The sequence below is a fragment of the Camelina sativa genome, chromosome 10 (assembly GCF_000633955.1).
Source record: "Camelina sativa cultivar DH55 chromosome 10, Cs, whole genome shotgun sequence".
Lineage (NCBI taxonomy): Eukaryota > Viridiplantae > Streptophyta > Magnoliopsida > Brassicales > Brassicaceae > Camelina > Camelina sativa.
Genome location: NC_025694.1, coordinates 17,829,003 through 17,854,823, shown reverse-complemented (window position 1 = coordinate 17,854,823; position 25,821 = coordinate 17,829,003). Strand labels below are relative to the sequence as shown.

The window sequence follows — 25,821 nt, the reverse complement described above, 5'->3', positions numbered from 1 at the left end:
ATTTTTTTGAGGTTGATTTAGCTGGTACCACTGGATTGGTGGATAATGTTACAGGAATCTCCACAAGACCACTAGATTCAGAGGTAAATCTGGGGCAGACCTTTCTGGATCTAAAATTAACATCAGCGAGGTTGTTTTCTTCAGGTACTCCTGTGACAATTTGGATAGGTACATTTGCTACATTCCCATATTCCACCGGTGTCGTCTCTGTTTCGACTGCTATATTATAAGACCTGCAATTAGAAACAGAAATAGATAATGAAACCACGATCAAAAGACCAGCAGAACGAAATAATGGTACATACATTTAAGATCTTATGTAAAGTAATGTCTAATTCTACTCCATTTTGGATCAGAAGTGATTTGACAAAAACCTAAATTATCTATCGGAGAATGTTTTTAATGAGAAATTTTGGTGTTTCGTAGATATCAACATACAATAACACTGAAGATCTTCTCTTCTTAGTTTTGTAGTTTACGAATGTTAAAAAAAAAAAAAACAGTTTGTTATGCTGTCAAAAAAAACTCTCAAGCATTTCAGAGACCTGAGCAAAATGGCAATCATTAAAATTTACTCGGCTCTCAAACTAGAGGGATAATACATTATCACATAGCAAACGTTATCCCTAAAATGCTACAAAATTGATGCATCATTAGGTGCCTACTACACTCTCTGTCAGGTTAGATTAAACTGAAAGAGAAAGCTGCAAAATAGATATAGAGTTGCGTGAAACATGATTACATAAGAGGGCATACCTGGTAACAGGTGACACAACTGCTTCAGACTGGAAACCTTCTTGTCCTGTGATAAAAACTTCTGCTGTGACTGAGCTCAGATGGAAATCATACATTCTTTTCATGTCCTTCTCTTGTTTCATGGTGATAAGAGTTCTTCTGTTTCCCGGGAGAAAATACTTGAGGGACAAAGAATTATATTCTAAATTCAAGAGCTTTGCCAGTTTTAGCTTAAAATCATCAAACGTAGTTTCATGATTAATATCTATCGCTTCTGCCTCTCCCCCGGTATATGTCATTGTCCCATCATCATCAGTCACAAATTTGCCACCAGACTGACAAATCAATATAAGCTTACCTTTGCCCATACCCACAAAAGAAGCCTGAGGAACTCAAAACGGAAGAGAAAGGTTACATCAGATACACAAGTAATCTGTATCGTCATACGTCCTACTGGCTATACTGAACTGTGTGAGCGGTAGAAAAATCAGTCTAGGACAAAATGTTCATTGTAGTAAATCAGTAAATGTCAAGCGTGCAAATCTTAAAATATAAACAAGATATGCATCTATGCTTAAGAACTCAAAATCAATTTGAACCAACTGAGACTTGATAACGTGTAAAGAGCACACAGTAGAATAGCAAATCACAGCAAAAGCCAAATATGACACCAGATTAGCACAATCTGAACTAATCCAAATTAATTTACTATTTGACCTGCATATTTCACTCTTTCTTCACCTAAAAACTCATCAAAATCTCCCCTTTCAAGTAGAGCAAAGAAGGCTACATGTTTTAAACACTAAGAAACATTTTACTAAAGGGTTCAAAGTTCCAGTCTTTGACTAAGGAACCAGCATCACAAAGTATAAACCTAGAGGGTAAATGTTTCAGTCTTTGAATAGGAATCAGAAACCACCAAATTGGGTCTGCATCACAAAGTATAAACCTAAAGGGTTAAAGTTAAGTCTTTGACAAAGTATAAGCCTAAAGGGTTCAAAGTTTCAGTCTTTGAATAGGAATCAGCAACCAGCAAATTGGGTCTGCATCACAAAGGATGAAACTTTGATGGAAAAAAGAAGAACACAAGTATAACAGTTGAATCCCACAAAATTCAATAATCAAGGCAACAATTAGAGGTGAGTGAGAGAATAGTTTTTACCAAAATATCAAAAGGGGATCTCGAAGCTCAGGAATTAGGGTTAGGAGAGCGAGAAGATGAGAATTGCGGGGAAGAAACGAGAGAATGAAACGAATTAGGGTTGGGTCTGTAGTGGAATAAAACAAATAAAGGGTCCACTTTATCGAACAAAATAGTTTCTAAGGGTTGCATTGAAATTCTTCCAGGGTCGTATCTGTGCAATTCTTAAATAATAAAATAAAACAGTTTTTGTCCAAAAAAAAAAAAAATAATAAAACAGATTTTATTATCTCAATCCGATAAGAAAGTATAATGTGTTGAATATAAGGATCTTTACCAACTATAAAGAAAGTTGAAAAATGGTAAACTAATTTAATAAATAAAATATAGGATAGTATCGGCGCTACATTGCGAAATATTTTTCTAAATTTGTTTATCTTATTATAAAAATAATTTGTAGTAATTAAATAAAATTTAGTATTTGATGTTTTACCATTACTTAGATTGTAGTGTCTTTTGCTTATCGGAATTAATTTTTATTTATATGGCTAAATTTTGTAATTATAGTTATGTTCTCTATTTGTCAATGTTTATATCTAATGAGAAAGATAATGTTGCAAATGTAAAAATATAATATATTTTTCAATCGATAATTATTTTTTTCTATTTCTTTCTGATATGTTAAAAATTTCTTAGTGACTACAAAGCTTTTGGTTACTGAGCCTATATGTTTTTATGTAACCTCGATATTTAGGATTTGAGATAGCTTCATCGTGATATTTTTCGAAGAACACTAACCACATATATGAGCATAACAATGTACCATATTATGTTTTAAAAGAGTTTTTTTTTTGTAAACACTTTTTTTAAAGAACACACGTTATGTAGAAACATCAAATTCAGATTTATATTTTTAACTAAAGGGTCCAATTGGTGACTAATTTTTAGAATAGAATGTGTTGTTCCTTGTTTTTTTTTCATTTTTGTTACCATTTAGAAGTAATATTTTCCTAATTTTAACATGTAGACCCCACACTATTCCTAGTAGTTCATTTTTTTAAGAATCATAGAAGAAAATTGTTCATCTTCAAATTTAATAAGGAACAAATTTCCCTACTCATTAGTGTTATATCATTTTTTCTTTTCCTGATCATTTTTTTTAATTCTTATTCCTCCAAATTCTTTTTGTTCCTCAATAAGTTACCATGAGCATTTTGGAAGATAGCTCTGATCAGTTCAATAATTAAACTAAACTATAGCAATTTAATAAAAACAACTCCATTTTAATATAATTCTTTTTTGTAAACACATTTTTTAAAACACATATTTTGTAGACACATCATATTCATATTTTATATTTTAAACTAAATTTTGGAAAATAGCTTTGCTCACTTCAATATTAAACTAAACCGAACTAACAATTTAGTAATAACAACTCCAGTTTTTACTTTAAAAAAAAACTCCATTTACGATCTCATTAATCCGGTTCAATAACTAATCCCAAGTCTACTTTAACAACCTCAAGATCACAACCAACGTCATGACTGCACACCTAAGCTACATGGAATCAGAAGCGGGTATACGGAAGCGGAAGCGTATGGAATCGTAGAAGTGATATTTTTGAAAATTTAAAGAAGCGGGTACGTGTTGGAAACATTTTTCATATATATATATATATATATCAAAATGTTTTTGATAAATGATTTATTATTTTAACAATGACAAATAAAGAAAAATATTTGTTTGTTATTCTATAATATTATTACAAATACAAATAATCAATGATTTGAAGTTAACAACCGATTAAAAAAATTAGATTACCATTAATTATGTCTTTAAAAAAATACAAAATTGGGCCAATTGTAGTACAACCAAACTCTTTAATGGGCCACTTTTTATTTTTCTTTTTTATTCGATCCTATATACAGACGGTTTTTCTCGATAATGAAGACGGTGAAGATGACGGCCTGACGACACGACAACGGCTGACGTGTTTGGCAATATATTTGGAATCGCACAAGTAGATCAACACTAAGTTTATTGATCTAAGCTTGACTCAAACTTTGTCACTGAAACTCTTTTCTCAAAGAAAAACTACCTCTTTGATTTTTTTACTTATCACTCTTTGTTTATTGTTTTCTGATCTGGTATAAAAAAACTTTGTCACTGTCGCAAATCGGAAAAATACTTTATTCCTTCCACGGGAAACCCAGTTGGCTAATATTGCGAGTCACCAAATATTGTGCTTAGGTGTATTAATTGTTTTAATTTGATTGGATATTCGTTTTAATTGATGTGTACTTCAATACAAAAGTTGAGCTGTCATACTCTGGTGAAAAACAAGGAAGTTTGATTGTATTGATAAATATAAACTTAAGTTTTATTAACATTTTTTTAATCACTACATATTAATAAAGTTAGTTTTTTTTCTCTTCTCCAAGCATTCACCTAAACAATATTATTTTTTAACATTAAAATAGACTTAAATTTTGTATTTAGTACATAATTAAGTTACTTATAATTAATAGAAAACTAAATAAAAAGAAATGAATTTATATTAAATGAATGAAATGTGAAAATAAGAAAAAATTACTATAACTTTTTATTATTGGTAATAATATAATTCAACTTTTTAAAAAAACTGATCATATTTTAAAATTTTAAATGTGTTAATGTTTTGAAGAATGAATGTAAATTTTAAATTCATGGTAGAATAAAACAACATTTCTGTAATTGTATTTGTAAAACTAAACAGAAAAAACTTTGAAAGTCAAATAATAGTTTATAACATGGTCAAAAAGAAAAACCAAATTTGGAATTTCATAAATTGAATCAAATGATTTTAATCAAAATTTGAGTATTAAAAAATAGTAATTAAAATATGTCTACAAAATCAATTTATAGTCTAGTATATATTATATGGGAGCCAATAAAAGGTGAAAATAAAGTAAAAGTAGAAAGGCAACGAGTGCATCGTACGCATCGTAGGGGGTGTATTCAAACCATGATTTTGGAGAATTTTATGGGATTTATGAAATTTAGAATTTTGATAGATTTTAGGGAATGTGATATGATTTTCTGTAAAATTCTTTCAAATCCCACCTAAAACCATGAGATTTAGATTTATGTATTTTTAACTAAACAAATAATCTCAAATCCTCTAGAATCCTAAAAATCATTAAAATTCAAATCCACAAAACTGTTTTGAATAACAATAGATTTTAAAGTAGATTTTTAAATCATCCGTTCGATAATAATGATAGTTTGTCATTCTAAACTGTTTTAATGTCGCTGAAAGAAAGAGTATTTGGCCATTGTTTGCAAAAGAAATGGTAGTTTTGAAATTGGTCACATGTAGTAGTGTATTTTAAAAAAATGAGCATGGAAAAAAGGGTATTTTTTAGAATGCCCCAACATTATTTGGAAAAATAATTATAATTATTTTATTTTAAAATTGATTTTTAAAAACACATTAATCTTGGTTGTTAAGTTCATTTTAATAGTTTATTCCATTTATTTTAAGTAGTAATTTTTTTGTTGTTTGCATTCTTTATTTTTTTCTTATATTTATTGAACTTTTTGTGCATTTTAATTTATGTTCCATGTTTCTTCTTCTACTCATCCTTCTTTTTAGCTTTTTAGGTGCAATGAAAATATTTAATTTCTCAAATATGTTTTCCAAAATTAGGCAGTATTTCCTCTTTGGGACCATATATTTAATTTACTCTTAAATTTTGACCCAACTTTTTTTATTTATCTTTGTAAAATGTTAAAGTGGGTAAAAACAAAGAAGCACATGTAACTGTCAGTGAAAGAGAGTTCAATATCATCTTCCTCCAATCATTCTCTCTATCCTGTGAACTTCACTTTCCCGTTGAATCGTTCAATCGTTGAAGTTTCGATATGTCGAACTCCACTACGGAGGACTCCGTCGCCGTTCCGTTGCTTTCCTCCCTCCGCCGCGCTACTAACTCTACTTCTCAAGTCGCAATCGTCGGCTCCGACGTCTGTCCCATCGAAAGCCTCGATTACGAGTACGAAAACACTCTCACCGTTGCTTCTTCTTTCTCAATTTTGCTTCTTCTTAAGCTTTTAATTTTGGTCGTTACGCTTTCGATTTTAGGATCGCGGAGAATGATTTCTTCAAACAAGATTGGAGAGGTCGTAGTAAGGTTGAGATTTTCCAATACGTGGTTATGAAGTGGCTGCTGTGTTTTTGTATCGGTATCATTGTAAGTCTCATCGGATTTGCTAACAATCTCGCCGTTGAGAATCTCGCCGGTATTAAGTTCGTCTTTACTTCTAACATGATGATAGCCGGAAGGTGAATGGACTCTGCTTTTCCGATTTGTGTTTTTGCTTGCAATGTTGATTGATTGGTTTTTATATGGAAAGAGAGTTGAAAATTGTTTCACAGGTTCGGTATGGGATTTGTTGTTTTCACTGCTACAAACCTGGTTCTTACTCTCTTTGCGTCGGTCATCACCGCTTTTGTTGCGCCTGCCGCGGCAGGTTCCGGTATACCAGAAGTTAAGGCCTATTTGAACGGTGTTGATGCTCCAGATATATTCTCACTTCGCACTTTGGTCGTTAAGGTAAGGATTTGTAAATTGCGCAAGATGGGGTCAGATATTTGTGTTTTGATTGCTCTTTTCTTGGGGTACAGATCATTGGGAACATATCTGCAGTGTCGGCGTCTCTTCTCATTGGTAAGGCAGGGCCTATGGTGCACACTGGTGCTTGTGTTGCATCTATACTTGGTCAGGGCGGCTCCAAAAGATATGGACTGAACTGGAGATGGCTCAGATTTTTTAAAAATGATAGAGACCGAAGAGATCTTGTCACTTGTGGGTCAGCTGCTGGTATTGCTGCCTCGTTTCGTGCTCCAGTTGGTGGTGTATTGTTCGCCCTTGAGGAGATGTCATCTTGGTATGTTAAGTTGTGTCAAGTTATTCTCTTGAGCTCAATGGGTTTTTTTTTTTATCTTAAGTTCATTAATTACCATTATTGTTGTTGAACTGATTGGCTCGTTGGTTTTTCTAGTCACTATATCTGTCCTTCACACCGTTATTTTGTGAATGATTAATTAAGCTAGGATGTCGTTGTAGGTGGAGGAGTGCACTTTTATGGAGAATATTCTTTTCAACGGCTGTTGTGGCAATTGTCCTCAGGGCTCTAATCGATGTGTGTTTAAGTGGAAAATGCGGGTTATTTGGTAAAGGAGGCCTTATAATGTTTGATGTCTATTCAGAAAATGCGTCTTATCACTTGGGGGATGTACTTCCTGTTCTTCTCCTTGGAGTTGTCGGTGGTATCCTAGGAAGCCTTTACAACTTTCTACTGGATAAGGTGTTGCGGGCTTACAACTACATATATGAGTAAGCTATCTTTTTGGATAGATTTATAACACAGACAACAGAGTAAATAAAAATCTTGATCGCCAAACATCATTTTCTGTCCAGGAAAGGGGTTGCTTGGAAAATCCTCCTAGCTTGTGCGATATCAATTTTCACATCCTGTCTACTTTTTGGATTACCATTTCTTGCATCATGCCAACCTTGCCCTGCTGATGCCTTAGAAGAGTGCCCTACAATTGGCCGGTCTGGCAACTTCAAGAAATACCAATGCCCCCCTGGTCACTACAATGATCTAGCTAGCCTCATTTTCAACACAAATGATGATGCTATCAAAAACCTTTTCAGCAAAAACACTGACTTCGAGTTTCATTATTTCTCAGTTCTCCTATTTTTTGTCACCTGCTTCTTCCTCAGTATCTTTAGCTATGGCATTGTTGCTCCAGCAGGGCTCTTTGTACCCGTTATCGTAACAGGAGCATCGTATGGACGGTTTGTAGGGATGCTGCTTGGTTCAAACTCAAATCTTAATCATGGTCTGTTTGCTGTGCTGGGTGCTGCCTCCTTTCTTGGTGGAACAATGAGGATGACAGTTTCCACGTGTGTTATTCTCCTAGAGCTGACCAACAATCTGTTATTACTACCTATGATGATGGTGGTCCTTCTGATTTCAAAAACAGTTGCCGATGGTTTCAATGCTAACATCTATAACCTCATCATGAAGTTAAAAGGGTTTCCCTACCTCTATAGCCATGCAGAGCCTTACATGAGGCAGCTTCTAGTTGGTGATGTAGTCACAGGCCCACTTCAAGTCTTCAATGGCATCGAGAAAGTCGAAACTATTCTACATGTTCTCAAAACCACCAATCACAATGGCTTCCCTGTGATTGATGGGCCACCACTCGCTGCAGCTCCTGTTCTATACGGTTTAATCCTCCGGGCTCATATTCTGACTCTGCTAAAGAAACGGGTATTCTTGTCTAGTCCGATGGCTTGTGACTCCAATACCCTTGCCCAGTTCAAGGCTGGTGAATTTGCTAAGAAGGGTTCTGGGAGGGGTGATAAAATAGAAGATGTGGAACTAAGCGAGGAAGAATTGAATATGTATTTGGATTTACATCCGTTCTCTAATGCCTCGCCTTACACTGTTGTCGAGACAATGTCACTTGCGAAGGCCCTTGTCCTCTTCCGTGAAGTTGGGATAAGGCACTTACTGGTCATACCAAAAACCTCCAATGTAAGTGATTTTGGTTCTCCTTTTCCCTCCCTGACCGTTATCATCACCTTATCAGTTTCTGATGGGCACTAGTTCGTAAGACACGATACATATTAAGGCAGAGTATAAATAGATAGGAGATAGAACAGATTAGAGTCTTTTGGATTTTAAGCATTGGTTTGTTTGAAGAATCAATAACAGCTCTCAAACCATCACTTCATTCTCTATATATCCCATAGTTCTTGTGTTTTTTTGGTTCATCAGTTGTCGAATATTCAGTTTGTATCAAATTCGTTAATTTGTAACTAAAGAAAGTAGTTAATTTGTATTGCAGAGACCTCCAGTGGTAGGTATATTGACCCGGCATGACTTCATGCCGGAACATATACTAGGCCTGCATCCGTCCCAGTCTCGGAGCAGGTGGAAAAGGCTTCGGATTCGGCTTCGGCTTCCTTTCCTCTCATGAAGTAAACAGCTGCCTGTCCACTTTCAGGTATGACAGCTCTGATCAAACTCTGTATAATTATTAAACGCAGCCATTTGGAAATCTAATTTTTGCAAATGCTCTGTGGTAATCATTCGACTTTGTATATGAATGAACATTTCGTTTAGTGTTAATACAAAGATCGATGAAGAGAGAATTTATAAATGTTTTATTGATTGAAAAAAAGCTGTCTCTAACCATCAGAATACAAGTTCGGAATCCCTTTTGTCATTCTACGTGTTACAAACACACATGCAATTGCATCAAGTTGGGCCCATATGGTCAAACACTAGGATCATGATTATTGAGTCGAAAGCTGAAACTTCCGTGATTCCAAAAATGTCCGCAAAAAATATAATTATGTGATAATGGTAATAGTATGAATAAAAGATATTTTAATATATGTTTTTTTAATATAATTTAAAATACATAGTAATTGAATATTAATCTGTCATGATCGGACTAGAAGTAGGAGAATCATCTTGAAATTCCAAATTGATTTTGCAGCAACAAACAGGAAAAGCAAATGTTACACAGTCTCCTCCTTTGTAACCGAGAGATAAGCACTTTGCATTACATGCAACTCTGCTGCTACATCCATATCTCCAATCCTGACATTTCCGTTTTCCTGTTATGTATGATTAAAAAAAAAAAAAAATGCAAGAATAAGTACATATATAAAATAGTATTTGAAAATTAAATGACCAATACTAATACAATTTGTGTTCACTGACTTTAACTAAATTACCAAGGACATCTCAAAACTAATTTTTAAAAAAAAACTAAAATCAATAGGTAATAAATAATTGGGATACCTGATGTTATGGGCAATAGCACGAGAGTATATATCATAAACAAAGGTAATATAGTAGCTGAAAATTTCTTCGTAGCCATTAATTATGTTTCTGAAAATAAGGAAAAAAATCTCTTTAGAAATTACCTTTTAATTTCACAAAAAAAAAACATTTAAGAAAGTTAGATTCAATATTATTTTTCGCATAAGAAAATTATAGTATAAAATTTTATGTTGCCTTCTTCAACATAAAACTTTTAAGTTATGGTATTTGCATATTTGTAATTTGATTTACCTTTCTTCTCTATGGTATTTTTATTCTTACAAAAGTTGATTGTGTTGGTCTTGTGTGTATTATATACATATATATATATATATATGATATAACATTACATATATAACTTTATTGACATTCCATATAATGAAAATAATAAATTTTATACTATACTTAAATCTAGACTAGAAATTTGGTCAAAAGCTTTCATTCACTTATGTAAATTCCATATGTGAATCTCAAGAAATGTAAAGTTATAATATTTTTATTCAAACTTTTAGGCATATATGAGATATATTAATAACATTCATTAATTATGCATATTCATTTAATTGTAATGATACAATTTTCAAAACAAAAACAAAAAATTATTTTAATTTTTTTAAAAATTAAAAAATTCATGTTATAGGCTTCCTTAATAGTTTCCAATCGTACATTGTTTTTTATTGAGTGGCTAGAATATCTATCATATGTGTTACCCAAAAAAAAGAAACAAAATATATTTTACAAATAAAGTTCTAAAATAATTGAGTTTAGATTTGAGAATTTTTAGAAATACCCTTTTTGAGATACCTTTTTCAAAAATACCTTTTTGAACATTTTCATTTTTACCCTCTTTTACACAATTACAATATGTTAAATTAATTTTTTAAAAAAATTTTAGGTTTGGGTTCTCTATTTTGTATTTAGGGTATAGTTTTTAGGAGGTATGGTTTAGTATTTGGTATTTAGAGTTTAGAATTTAGTTATTTTATATATTAAAAAGAGGTATTTTTGAAAATGAACACCATAAAAGGGTATTTTTGAAATTGACATAAAAATTGTATTTTTGAAAATCTCCCATTATTTTATAAGTTTTAATAGTCTAGAAAGTAAATTTTGATCTCCTTAGTTTTTTCCCTAGATGAATGTTCATGTATCTCAATTAATAGTTGATGGAAAAAGATCCCAAAAAGATCATCATCGATCTTGGCTGGTTAATACTTAAGGTTTTTGTTGGAGTAAAAATTTTACCACTTAAATATCTTTGATCTTAAAATACCTCATCTTAAGGTTTTTGTTGGATTTAAACTCTCAACGTAGCAGTTGTTAATTTACGAGCATTATGTAATCATTTAAAGATGTTAAATGTTTACTCCACATGTTTAAATATATACAAGCAGTTCACAAGATTGTTTTTTTTTTTCTGTCAATCTTACGAATATATTGTCTTGGTCTCTTTTGTGGTAATATGTGGGTTGAATAACTTAGTAGTAACCTTGTCCAATACCCAAAAAAAAACCCAAACTTTTCGATGTTCTTTTATAGTAATTTTTTTCTCTTTCTTCCGTATCGGAAACTCTAGCGCCACCGACCAATAGAGCTCCGGCCACATCTGAGGTGAGGTTGAAAATACATGCCAAGAGACCATACCATCTTTACATGCCAAACAATTAATGGAAAAACCAAACTTCCAACTGCTAAGACTGTAGAAGAAAATACAATTCTTATATCACTCTGGAAGACTGGAACTACTACAACAACTTGTACAGATAGTTGAACAAGTAACAGACTCGCTTGACTACACAAGACACAGTTTTCTAATTACATTCTAAGCGTAACTACTTTATATGTGTTATATGTAAAAACGAAGATACACCCAATATTGAAAAAACTTTCTTTTCTTATTAAGAATCATTTAAACAATCTTAGAAAATATGTTTAATCAGATTTACACACAGTCAACACGACTTGTCACTGACCAATTTTTAATCTAACCAAAATCCTTAAGAACTCTAAAAGCTTATTCGCTTAGTTCTCTAAAATTCTTCTTCAACGGTCAAACAACATGTTTGCCCAATAACACAATATATAGGATACCACATATGACCTACTTTCCTAAACAAGGATAAGTCCAAATCTTCTTAATAGATATGATAATAACTTGTTCTCTAATCAAAGAGTCTCAATATCCGTTACGGGTTCTACGTGTGAACCTCTTTTCTAGAGTCCTACAGACCAGCCTTGTAGCAACCAAAGTCTTCATGCTTTCATTCTCCCCCTTTTTATCTGAATGTGACAACTCAAGCTCCATATGTGAATAGTACTAGAATCTTCCGAAAACATAAGCCTCAACCACATATTCAGCTACAACATCACCATCATCACCAATATCATCATCTCATCATACTCCCCCAGCGTGAGTGCACATTCATATAAAAACAAAGATGGAGACATATATGCAGGGGGACACAACAAGCTTCCTATCATGCATTGTACCAAAAATAATCCTCAAGAGCTTTTATAATGTTCTTAGGTTCAACCTGTGAAACAAAACAATGTTGCAGCACTCCTTGAGAATTCAGCTGAACATGACGAACGGTTTGCTCAACAAATGCAACTGCAGCAGACTGATTCTTATGACCTTGCAACTGTTTAGATATAGCTAAGACTCCTGATGATTCATCATTCCAATCATTACTATTTGATCTAGTTGATTCAGTTGTGACTTTTTCTTGTACAGGTGGTTCTGCAACATGCTTCTGTAGAACCTGAGATTCAACCCCAACATCATCTTCAGTGACTATCTTCGAGAGATTGCAACATAGGTTGATTTCCTCAGTTTCCTGGATTACTTGATTATATTGTCTTTCATTATGTTCAGAAACCTTACTGTAAAGATCCTTTTTAGCAACCCAGACTTTGCAAAAGTGAGATGGATCGATAAAGCACTTCCTAGCCATCCAAAGCTCCTTGATATTGTTCTTAAACTTGTAACATAAAAATCTGACATGACCAGGTTTACCACAATGAAAACATTCATAAATCCTACGTCCTCGCTGGGATTTAGTCCAACCTTTTTGTTCAGAAGCCGATATAGATTGAACTTGTGTGTTCCTGGTTAGTGCTACATGGGCTTCCTGTTGAACCACTTTTCCCAGAATACTTGACTCAACTTCATGATTTACATTGCTTCTAACAAAGCTTACTGATTTATCACGAGACAACAGCTCAACAGTCTCCTCTTTGTGATAACCCAGACCTTGATGTTGAGATCCTACAATTCCCATAGATAGTATCTCATCAAGCTTCTTGCCACCATTATTCAACATCCTAATCTTCTTGTGATTCTCATTCAGCTCTCTTTCTAGACTTGTTGCTTTTTCTTTTTCCAAACCATACTTTTCTTGAAGTTCCTTCAGTTTCTTTTCTAATACTTCTTTCTCAAAAGAAGGAAGTTCCTCACCAATCAATCCTTCAGAATTATTTTCTTCAAGCATATTGACTTTGGCTTCCAAACACAGTTTTTCCTTTATAAGAACCAATTTTTCGTTGCACAATTGGACCCAGTTGTCGTACAAAACACAATAGCTCTCTTTTGAAATCGACTCTTCACCATCATCATTTGAGCTTTCATCAGCCATATCATCACTCTTAGCACTGTATGCAAAAAGATTCAGTATTCCTCCTTCTTTTTCATCCCCATCACTCTCTGATTCTGAATCACTAAAGCTAACATATGCCTTATTATTTCCTTTCACCATGTTTGGACATTCAGATTTTAAATGTCCAATTCCTTTAGATTCAAAGCATTTCATCTCCTTGCGCTTAACCATTGGACACTCAGATTTGTAATGACCAAAACCACCACATTCAAGACACTAAATCTCTTTTCTCCGATCAGCTTTTTCTTTCTCAGATTTATTTGGCCTAGAACAAGACCTCTCTATATCACTTCGATTCCAGCGAGATAAATCTCGTCCCTGTCCTTTTTCAACACGCTTGAGAGCTTTTCCAAAGTTTCTTGCCATCAAGGACATGCTATCTTTTATCTCTTGCAACTGATCACTCCTGTCATCTGCCTTGAATGCAATTCCTTTACCATGAATTCTCAGTTCTTCATCAACTTCTATCTCCTCTGATTTTAGCATACCAACAAGATCCTCAAACTTCAAGGTGTCTGTGTCGCCAGATACCCTCATAACTGCTTTATGGGCTGCATACTTAGAAGGTAAACATCTAATTAATTTCTTAACCAGCTTGGTATTTTTATAGATCTTACCAAGATTCTTTGCTTCATTAGCAATAACACTCAATTTTGCACTGAACTGTGAAATTGACTCTTCTGGATCCATCCTTAAGATTTCAAATTGAGATGCAAGTTGGACTAATCTTGTTCTTTTGACACTTAAGTTTCCTTCATGAGTCTTCTGCAGAATGTCCCAAGCATCTTTAGCTGATTCACAACCTTGAACAAGCTTAAACTCATCATCATCAATAGCTCCAAAGATAGCATTAAGAGCCCTAGCATTGTATTTAGACAAGTTCTTTTCTTCCACTGTCCAGCGTGCCTTAGGTTTAGTGATCTTGTCACCAGCTTCGGTTTTCTCATATGGAGGCTCCCAACCTTCTTCAACAGCCGTCCAAGCATCCTCACCTAGATTACGGATCAACTGAACCATGCGGACCTTCCAACGACCATAACTTTGTTCATCCAAGATCACAGCCCTTTGAAGCATCATCAACTCATTACCCGACTGCATCATTATCCCAAAATCTCAACCTGTAGCGAGTATAGAGCTCTCGTTGGTTGACTGCTCTGATACCAATTGTAAAATCGAAGATGCAGCCAATATTGAAAAAACCTTCTGTTCTTATTAAGAATCACTTAAACAATCTTACAAGATATGTTTAATCAGATTGACACACAGTCAGCACGACTTGTCACTGACCAATTCTTAATCTAACCAAAATATCTAAGAACCCTAAAAGCTTATTCGCTTAGTTCTCTAAAATTCTTCTTCAACGGCCAAACAACATGTTTGCCCAATAACACAATATATAGGATATCACCTATGACCTTCTTTCCTAAACAAGGATAAGTCCAAATCTTCTTAATAGATATGATAATAACTTGTTCTCTAATCAAAGAGTCTCGATATCTGTGTGAACCTCTTTTCCAGAGTCCTACAGACCAGCTTTGTAGCAACCAAAGTCTTCATGCTTTCATTATATACATATGGACATATGATCATTGACTCATTGTGTTTCTATTAATTTTCTCACATCTTATACACCAGTTAAGAATATATAGTACATATATATTCTCGATTAACATAACTACATTATGACATTCTCTATATACACACTGAGAATAAGAAGTGAGTTGGCTCCTTTAAAACACCGAAGTTAGATTTACTTTATCGTTTTACAATTTTTTTAAATAGCAAAGTTAGATCTACATTCAAATATTATTTTATACTCGGTTAGACCCGCGCTTCGCCACGTGATACTTTTTATAAATTTTTTTAGATATATTGAATTATCAAAATATAATAATTAAAAAAATTGGATTAACTGTAAAAACTATGGTTTATACAATGATAAAATAGAAAATGCATTAATAAAATAAAAATAGAGAAATCTCAAATTTAAAAAATGACTTATAAATATTTACATTTAAATCGGGTAGACTTAAATACTTAATTGTATACATAGCCTAACTAACTCTAATGTATATTCTATTTTATTTTCTTTACCTTTTGTGGGAGATGTATTATTAATATAATTTAAATTTATGATAAACTTTTGTAGTTTATACAAAGTTAATCACATAATTGTTATATAGTGTTTTTTTAGTGGTTCAAAAATTATTATCAAGCATAATTTTTGTACATTGGTTTAGCATTCTACAATCTCAAAAACAAACCTTCCAAAAACTTAATACCAGATAAAGCAAAACAAAAGCAACTATGCTATGAATATGAGTTCGGATATTCAATTCGATATCAAACTACAGTTTAGTTCATAAAATAACTAAGTAACAGATCTAAAGCAAACACATTAAGGTAAATCCTTTAGTTCCATACCATTTTGGACAATGTTCACAAGCCAGAACTTGTTTACATTATAAAGCTGCTGACTTCATTCGTAATCTTCAATCACCTAACAAAGAAATACACCGAAAGTGTCAAATTTCCTTTATACCCTCGAATCAAGGCGAATATCGAATTCATAACGAGATTCAATCGGAAAAACTCAAAACTTCTCTTCTACCCAAAACCACGAACACAAGGATAAATAAATAAAAAACTCATAGAAAGTCTTAGATTTGGAGATGACAACACATTTTCTTTTTCACATGATCTACAATCTCAGCTTTTGCTTAACTCGAATTCGAATAAAAAACAAAAAATAGGCAGTTGCTAGAAGGGGTGAATTTTTTTCTTTAGATTTATTATGTCTTTTTCTTTTAATTATTTGAGAAGATATACGGACTTGAAAAAATATACATTAATATTGCTTCTTTGTGGGCTGGGCTGGACATGTATGTCTTATATGTTTTAATTAAAATAGTAGACTTGTAAACAAAAATATGCGAGAGACACAGTATGACATGGAACATAATTGAATTTCTATTGGCAGTACATGATGAATTGTATTAATCGATATATTTTGATAGGTTAACTGTTTTAATTGATGTGTCAATACCAACTTCAAAGTTGAAGAAAAATACGTGAGAGACGTAGTATAACGTGGAACATAATTGAATTTTTTTTTTTTTTGTCATGCAAAACATAATTGAATTTCTATTGGTAGTACATGATGAGTTGTATTAATCCTTATATTTTGATTGGTTAACTGTTTTAATTGATGTGTCAACACCACTTTCAAAGTTGAGGCTGATGTGTTAGAAAAGGAGAGCAACACATTCTAGTTTTATTGTATTGATATATATATATATATATATATACATCGAAATGTGAAGTTAGATTTACTTTATCGTTCTCTAGACTATAACTCATATTCTAAACAACACTATTGAATCAAAATATTCCAACCAAAACAAAGCTGAAAATAAAATCCGAGCTGCTTTTATGCTCCGGTATACTTCCATATTTTGAAGAAACAACCAAAATTTAACAAATGGAAGAGAGTTTAATTCCCAACCAACATTTTATGTTTCGGAAACTTGGTTAAAGCCTCAAACATTCAATAAAAAGGTCGACGTGAGTATTACTCGTGTGGAGAAAATTTATGGAATGTTTCTTACCTAACAGTAGAATGAATTTTCCTCAATATTACTCGTGTGGTTTTTAGTTTCCCAAATAAAGAAATACTTCACGTGAATCCTTTTTGCTCATCGGTCCCCCCCACCCTCACGTTTCATTTCCTTTTTGTCATGTCAGTAAGATGTATTTTAAAATGTTTGTGGTTATGACATGAGTAAGGAAAAATGTTACCACATGTATGATAATGAATATGGTAATACTAGTAGGTGAATATCTACAAAACACACGGGTTTTTTTTAATTCTTAAGATGATTGGCTTGTACTGTTATAGTTTCTATAAATATAGGCTATAGCTACATGTTTGAAACAAGTAGGCCGATTATGTTTTTATGGCACAAAAATTTGTAACTATTCTTGGAATGTTAATATTATTATTAGCAATTTATATTTGATTTTCATTTGAGAGTATGTCCTAAAAAAATAATGTCCATAATTTTAACTAAGAAGTTATGGATCGAGGTCCATATATATATATCTTTTCAGACCCGTAATCAAAACATATTATATGGTTTCATCCCAAGAATAAATTTGAACCAATGACCTCAATACAGTAAAACTTCTATAAACTAATAATGTTCGGACCAAAATATTTTATAAATTAATAATAATTATTTTATAGTGTAAATTAATAATTATTAATTTGTAGGTATATTTTTAATTGTTTAATTTTTTAAAATTATGAATTGAGACAATCTTTGCAAAATAAGATTATGAAATTACAAATATTATAGAAAATTTTTAACAATAAATTACAAATATTATAAATTAAAGAATATTGTAAATTTATGGTATTGGAATTGAATTTGAAATAATTAAAAAATATTATTGAAAATAAATTACAAATATTATAGACAAATGCACTTATACACATGACATAAATACTCATATTTATGAATAAGAATATCAGTTATCGTATTTTAATAGTCTATCAAACTATCAAAATGTAAATAATGCATATGTAGAAATTGAAAACTTTTAAAAGTGTTACCTGTTTTATGAAATGTTATAAAATATTTTATATCAGTATAGTTTGAAGATACAATATAACTATTGTTTTATAGATATGAGGTTTAAGAGTAACATACTTTACTATATCAATATATATATATATGTGTAAATTTACATAATTATTAATTTATGATATTACTGGGACCATATTTTACATGGAGATTTCAAAAAAATTATTATCTTATCGAATTTTGTTATTTTTCCCGACTTGGGACTAGCAAAATTTATTAATTTATAGTGTTTATTAATTTATAGAGGTTTTACTGTAGTTTTTGTCAAATGTTTTTACCATTTTAAGCTATTGAGTCTTTGTAAGATCCATAATTCCTATTAAAAAAATATATAAAGCTCATTCGAGGTGGAAAGCTTACTTGCATTTGATCGTGAGAAGCCAAATTACTCGACTTCGCCAGTCCAATATCATCTCCGGATCGATTCAAATGTTTAGTATGAAACAGTGGTATGTATCTAGGCATTTAATGTGAGGTTAAATTGACCGAGATTGAGCTTAAGAGTAACGCTATCGTTTTGACACATACATGTACACAACTCACATCGGATCTTAAAAGAGGAGAGGATGCATCGGGTAAAAAGATCCAGAAACTTTTATTGTATGGAGATCGTGTTTCCTTTTTCCATGTTTCCTTTTTCCACATATTGCTTCAGAATACTTCACGCACATTCTTTATTTTAAATATAGAATAAGAAAAAGATTGTTCAAGAACTCAAAATAAAGAATTACTTTTTTTATTTATCTCAAAGGAAAACTTTTTCAAAAACTTTTTAAGCTCTCAAACACAATCTCTCTAAACTCATAGTTTATGCAAACCCTTGCATCTCCTTAAATATAAAACCCTCAACACAAATTTCTTAATCTAGGAAAATTAACTTATTTTAGATATCTCCTAAAATACAAATATGTATATTTAACTTTTAAACTAAATATACTTTTCTTGGGCTTCAAGCTACTTCAAACTACTTCAAGCGTAACTCAACATTTTCCCTCTTAAGCTTGAAGTCTTCTTCACGCATATCCTTCAATCCAATGAGATCCCTCATCTCTTTGTGTTTGATCCTTCCAAGTGTTTTTGTTAAGATGTCCGCCCTTTGCTTATCTCCAGGAACATGCTCAACTTCAATCTGTCCATTCTCAACATATTCTCTTATGAAATGGTACATTGTGTGTATGTGTTTGCTTCGACCATGGAATACGGGGTTCTTGGTGAGAGAAATAGCTGATTCATTATCTATTCGGATGACAACTTTTTTTTTTTGTTAAAGGGTATTCAATATTATAAATAAATGCCCAATGGGCTATTTCCGGATTTAGACCCATCTACAATAACCCCCTTAGGGCCTAAACCACACACATAAAACCAATTAAAACCGAAAATCAAAACTGACCCGGGTTTTTCTAATAATGAACCGGAATCCGGTCGCTTTGTAACCCTAATCCCAACTGAAGAACTCAGTTTAAGCCGCCGCCCATGATATTGCGGATGCTCATCGGAACAGGACCTCCGGTGAACCTAGACGATGTGAGTCAAATGGAGATGGTGATCCAAGATCCGTTGTCATCCCGCCACCGTAGAGCAGCTTTGAGGAGGAAGAAGAGATCCGAGCTTTGATTGTCGAAGAGATTCAAGCTCATATTTGAGAGAAGAAAAGCGGTAGGGAGTAGATCTGAAATCCTTCAACGGTGGCTTAGCTCCTCCTAGCCATAGACGACCTCCCCCATCGAACAACAACCGTGAGAAGCCTCCATAATCTCCAAGTCTTCGGATCTAACCACCTTACTCTCTCGATCCTTGCCGTGAATCTCCCTCTTCTACTCCACGTCGCATCACCGCTGATAGAGCTCTTACCATCGGTGTGTCGAGGAAACTTCTCCCTTCCACTGCTCCCTTGGTTTTGATCTGCAAGCTTCACTTTTGTTGATGCTGCAGTTTACGGATGAAGCACCATGAGCCTTGGGGCTCTCTACGTCGCTGGAATCGACGGAGAACCCCCATCGACGTTGCAAGAGGTTGCGATCAGAAGAAGAAAAGGTTTACGAGAGAAAATCGCCGCGAGTTTCGTCCACGCGCCTGCGATTCTCTCTATCTTTAGTTTTTAATACACAAAATTTTCTACACTTAATCAATCTTCTGCTCTTTCTTTGATGATGACAACTTTTTCACGCGGCAATTCGGTGATCTCGCTAAGCAAGTCTTGTAACCATATTGCTTGTCTTGCCGCCTCTGTAGCCGCCATAAACTCAGCCTCACATGATGACAGAGCAACTGTCTCTTGTTTCTGAGAACACCAAGAAATCAAACTCCCTCCTAGGTAGAAGACATGGCCGGTTGTGCTCTTACCATCATCTGAGTCCACATTATGATTGCTATCACTAAAACCAATCAGTTTTGGAACCGTGGAGGTGGATCTTGTGAACTTGAGTCCTAGCGTCATCGTTCCCTGCAAATACCTTAAACATTGCTTCATTGCCGCTCCATGGGATTCCTTAGGACTGTGCATATATCGACTTAGTACTCCTACACAAAAGGAAAAATCTGGTCGAGTATGGAGAAGATAGCGAAGACATCCCACAATCTTTCTATATATAGTGGCATCAATGTCTCTCTCGTCCAAAGCTTTTGAAAATTTTAGACCAGCCTCCATTGGTGTATGCGTCAAGTTACACTTTAAGATCCCAGTTTCCTCCAAGATTTTAGATGCATATCGTCTTTGACTCAAAGTTACTCCATCTCTGTTTTGACATACTTTAATACCCAGATAATAAGTCAACTTACCAAGATCACTCATTTTAAATTTAGATGACATCTCTTTCTTGAATCCTTCGATAGCCTCAACATTGGTTCCTGACACAAAGAGATCGTCAACATAAACCGCAACAAGAAGAATATCTTGATTCACCTTTCTCCGATAGACTGTAGGTTCCTTTGAACATCGTTTGAACTGAAGCTCATTGAGAACTCGATTCAACTTATCATTACACGCCCTTGGAGCTTGTTTCAGTCCGTACAATGCTTTGTTGAGTCTATAGACTTTGTCTTCACTTCCTTTTACAACAAAACCCTCCGGTTGCATCACATAAACAGTCTCCTTTAGATCTCCATGAAGAAATGCCTTTTTTAAGTCTAGGTGATGGATTTCCCATCCGTTCACAGCTGAGAGACTGATGAGAAGTCGTATTGTCTCAATTCTTGCCACCGGAGCAAAAACATCTTCATAATCGATCCCATGTCTTTGTACGTACCCCTTGGCAACAAGTCTAGCTTTGTATTTATTAATGCTTCCGTCATTGTTCCTCTTAAGCTTGAAGACCCACTTTAATCCAATTGGTTTTGCTCCTTGTGGAAGCTCAACAAGATCCCATGTATAATTCTCTGTAATCGACTGGATCTCATCTTCGCACGCACGCATCCAGTTTTCTGAATTTCTTGCCTCACCAAAATTATATGGTTCGTTGTTAAGACACATTAACAAATGTTCTCCTTCTTCCTCGGATAATAGCACATAGTCATTAAGATACTTCGGTCTACGTGTCTCTCTTTGTGATCGTCTTAGCTCAATTACTCCTTGGTCCTCATCCTCACTATCATCATCTCTACTCTCGGTGGTATATGCTTCAACACTTCCAGCATCTCTTGTAACCACAATCTCTGATATATCATTATTTGTGGTTCTAACAGCTTTGTCAAATTCTGCTTCACTACAGGCTTGTTCTGCATTTTTAATACCATGGTTTTTCGTAAACTCCGAGACTGATCTTAAACTCTCCAGCTTTATTCTCCTCATCTCTGTTTTGATTCCAGTTCCAGACCTTTGTTTCATCAAAAACAACATCACGACTTACCACTATCTTCCGGTTTTGTGGATCGTACATCCTATAAGCCTTTGATCCTGTTTTCGTACCCAAAGTGACTAACATTCGCATTTTGTCGTCCAGTTTCTTTAAGTGTGGTACCTCTGTTTTTGCATACCCGACGCAGCCAAACACTCGAAGGTGTTGATATTGGGCTTCTTAGATCGAACCATCTCATATGGAGTTTGTTCCTTGAGTGCCCTTGTAGCAATTCGGTTTAAAAGGTATGTAGAGTGCCTAACAGCTTCCCCTCACAAGTAATTCGGAACTCGCATATGCTTAAGAATGCTTCAAGTCATCTCCATCAGCGTCCTATTCCGTCTCTCCACAACTACGTTTTGTTGTGGAGTGTAAGGGGTTGTAAGATGTCGTCTTATACTGGAGTTAGCACAAAAATCATTAAATTCATGTGATACAAATTCACCTCCTCTGTCTGTTCTGACGGTTTGAATGTTTAAACCTGTTTCTTGCTCCACCATGCTCTTGAACCTCTTGAACTTGTTGAAAGCCTCACTCTTTTCTTTCAACAGAATTGTCCACATATACCTTGAATAGTCATCGATAAGAACAAAAGTATATTTCTTCCCAGCCATTGTACTCGGCGTTATGGGACCACACAAATCACCGTGGATCAACTCAAGTGCTTGAGCTGCTCGTTAAGTAGTAGCTTGCGGGAACACTTTTCGTGTTTGTTTTCCTAACAAGCATGATCCACAGATTTGTTTTTCGATGACAATATGTGGTACTCCCTCTACAAGCTCCTTTTGTTATATGGACTTCATCGTCTCATAATTCACATGACCCAATCTCGCNTAAGTCACCGTGTATCAACTTAAGTGCTCTAGCTGCTCGATAAGTATTAGCTTGCGGAAACACTTGCCGTTTTGTTTTCCTAGCAAGCATGATCCACAGATTTGTTTGTCAAGCACAATATGTGGTACTCCTACCACAAGTTCCTTTTGTAGCATGGACTTCATAGTTTCATAGTTTATGTGACCCAACCTCGCATGCCATCTACTTGAATCACTTGTTGTCATAGAATAGAAACACATTGGATCTTTAATCGCCATAGTTACCTTGTAGAGGCGATTTCTTGATCTCACTGCCTTGATCAGCAACTTCCCATCTCGATCATGCATAGTTAGTTTGTCTCCTTTCATTCGTATGTCACACCCGGACTCAGTGGCTTGACCAAGGCTGACAATGTTACTCTTCAAGCCCGAAATAAAATACACATCGGTCATTGTTCGTAGATCTCCATTCCTATCAATAAACTCAATCGACCCCTTTCCTTTGATGTTTATTCGTGAGTCATCACCAAACCTTACTTTTCCTTGAATAGATGTGTCTATTTTAGAAAAATACCTTTGGTCCCCAGTCATACGGTTGCTAGCTCCATTGTCTAGGTACCATGTATTTTCTTCTCAGCTATTCGTTTCATACTTGTTTGGCACAACCATCTCTTCATTGAGGTATACTACCTCGTGTATCATGAGTTCATCCGCTTCTCTTGTACTCTTGTTATCACTTTCTTGTGCTTCTTGAAGTTTTAGCAAACAATTGGGACAGTTCGATGCGAAGTAGCCACTCATATCACACCGATAACAATTTATTCTTGAAGTGTCTCGTCCTCCATTGTAGCGTCCTCGACCTCTTCCTCTACCATAGAAGCGTCCTCCTCTTCCTCTGCCTCTATGTTTACCGGTGAACTCACGCTGCTCCTGAGGTGACTGATGTTCCATGTTAGCGTACATCAGTTTGCTTTGTTCTTCTTGAGACTCTTCTTCTTCAGCGATGCGTTCTTCATAGGTTTTGAGACGTCCTACAATGTCTTCAAAGCTAGTGCTCTTTAGATCCAACACTTGCTCAAGAGAAGCGACAATGTGTATATACTTTATGCGGGGAAGACTCTTTAAGAATTTCTTTACAAGTTTAGGTTCCTCGATATCTTCTCCGACTGATGCCGACTTTGAGGAGATTTCGGACAACTTGCCAGCGAAGTCATCTATTGTTTCAGTATCCTTCATCTTCAAACGATCGAACTCAGCCATCAAAGTATGTAACCTTGCCTCCTTAACACGTTCTGCCCCCATGTGTCTTGCTTTAATAGCTTCCCACACCTTCTTTGCCGAGTCTAGCTCTCCTACTTGTAGAATAAGTACCTCCGGGATTGATTGGAACAACAAGGCTGTGGCCATGTCATTCTGCTCAGCATCTCCTATCGGATTTTCAATGATATCCCAGACCTTGTGAACTTTGAGTAGAATCTTCATATGCATGACCCATACCGTGTAGTTAGCTGAGTTTATCATAGGACACTTGATCGAAGAGGAACTTCCTTCCTTTAGCTTTGCCGAGCATCCATCTGTTATCTTCGCCATCATTGTGTTCGATGTCTCCGTAATCTCTCCCATGATATCTCATGAACCTTTGCTTTAATAGCTTCAAGCTACTTCAAGATTAACCCAACATTAAAATGTCGTCAATACAAATACTTTTAAGTCTTTAACATACAAATACTTTTAAGTCACTAAATTTGGTGTGTTTAATCTCTAATGTTTAATTAATGCATGCTTGTATTATATAACCTAAAATGTGTAATGTTAAATTAACTTTGTTAGTGTGAATCATAATAGTGAAGGGAGTAACATTCTTCATTAACTTTTTTTTCTTCAATATACAGTAAAATCTCTATAAATTAATAAGATTGGTACCATGAAATTTTATTAATTTATAGAGGTTTTAATTTATCGATAAATTAATAATTATTAATTTATTGATAAATTAATAAAATATTAATTTATGAAGTTGACGATTTATGAACTTGATGATTTGATTAATAATTTTGTCTATCATACTAGGATGGATGCCAATAGTTTACTAGATAATCCATGTAAAAATGATACATGTATAATAATAAGCAAACAACAATAGTCATATATTTCACTAGATTTACTTAGATATATATATATATATATATATATTAGTTTATTTAATTATTTATTTATAATATTGATGAGACCATATTTTTACATTGGGTTTTCAAAAAAATTATTATTTTATTATTTTATTGAAATGTGTTAGTTTTTACACCGGCCCAACTCAGGACCAAAAGTATTTATTAATTTATAACGAATATTAATTTAAAGAGTATTAATTTATAGAGGTTCTAGTGTATTGTTTATTACTTGCTTAAGTGTTCATACAAATTATAAATAAAGTAGTTTATGTTTACATGTTTTTGTTGGGAAAAACATAGATTTAGCGAATACTTTGAACAATATATCATGTTATTTATTTTGACGACAAATTTTTTTTAAAAAATGAACGTGAAAGAGCATTTTACTTATTTACAACCTTATATATTACATGTTTGATTGTTTTTACTCTCCATTATATCTTTAGTAATATTGTTGTTCTTTTTGCCATAGTAGAATTATATTAAATTAGTAAAGTCAATACATAGGTATTGCTTATATAGGCTGATTTACTAAATCATAATCGAATTTATTATTATATTGTTCTTATCTACCAGAAAAAAGACTTGAAATTAATTTGGTAAGCAATGTCACAATGATAAAGACTAGCAGTATACATACGTATAATATGACTTAGCTCTATACTGTTACTGTATTATTATATTGTATAGTATAATTTAAAAATATATACAGTAGTTATGAATTCGACAAACGCATTGATTGTAGGATTATAAATCTTTGTGTCTAACTGACGTTAAAGAGATAAACAAAACTTTTTCTAACTTCTCTGTCCCACTCCCACAGTATTACTGAATCAAGTTTACTGGTATTATTTTAAACAACTTAAACGCATTACCTGTAATTTGTTTACTACTAAACAAATGACCAAAAATATTTTTGATTCAAACAAAATAATGT

The 25,821-nt window shown here is 33.7% G+C and overlaps 2 protein-coding genes across 2 annotated transcripts; one reads left to right on the top strand and one right to left on the bottom strand.

The window, feature by feature from the left end:
• Window positions 5,689–9,095, top strand: LOC104719222 (putative chloride channel-like protein CLC-g). The gene is made up of 7 exons (XM_010437086.2): window positions 5,689–5,910; window positions 6,000–6,200; window positions 6,294–6,471; window positions 6,543–6,805; window positions 6,985–7,254; window positions 7,339–8,467; window positions 8,781–9,095. Exons 1-7 carry the CDS (start codon window positions 5,780–5,782, stop codon window positions 8,910–8,912), a joined length of 2,304 nt encoding a protein of 767 aa, XP_010435388.1. The 5' UTR covers window positions 5,689–5,779; the 3' UTR covers window positions 8,913–9,095.
• Window positions 9,338–10,056, bottom strand: LOC109127044 (defensin-like protein 82). The gene is made up of 3 exons (XM_019231195.1): window positions 10,019–10,056; window positions 9,744–9,835; window positions 9,338–9,565 (listed from the first exon to the last, which is right to left on the bottom strand). Exons 2-3 carry the CDS (start codon window positions 9,822–9,824, stop codon window positions 9,374–9,376), a joined length of 273 nt encoding a protein of 90 aa, XP_019086740.1. The 5' UTR covers window positions 9,825–9,835; window positions 10,019–10,056; the 3' UTR covers window positions 9,338–9,373.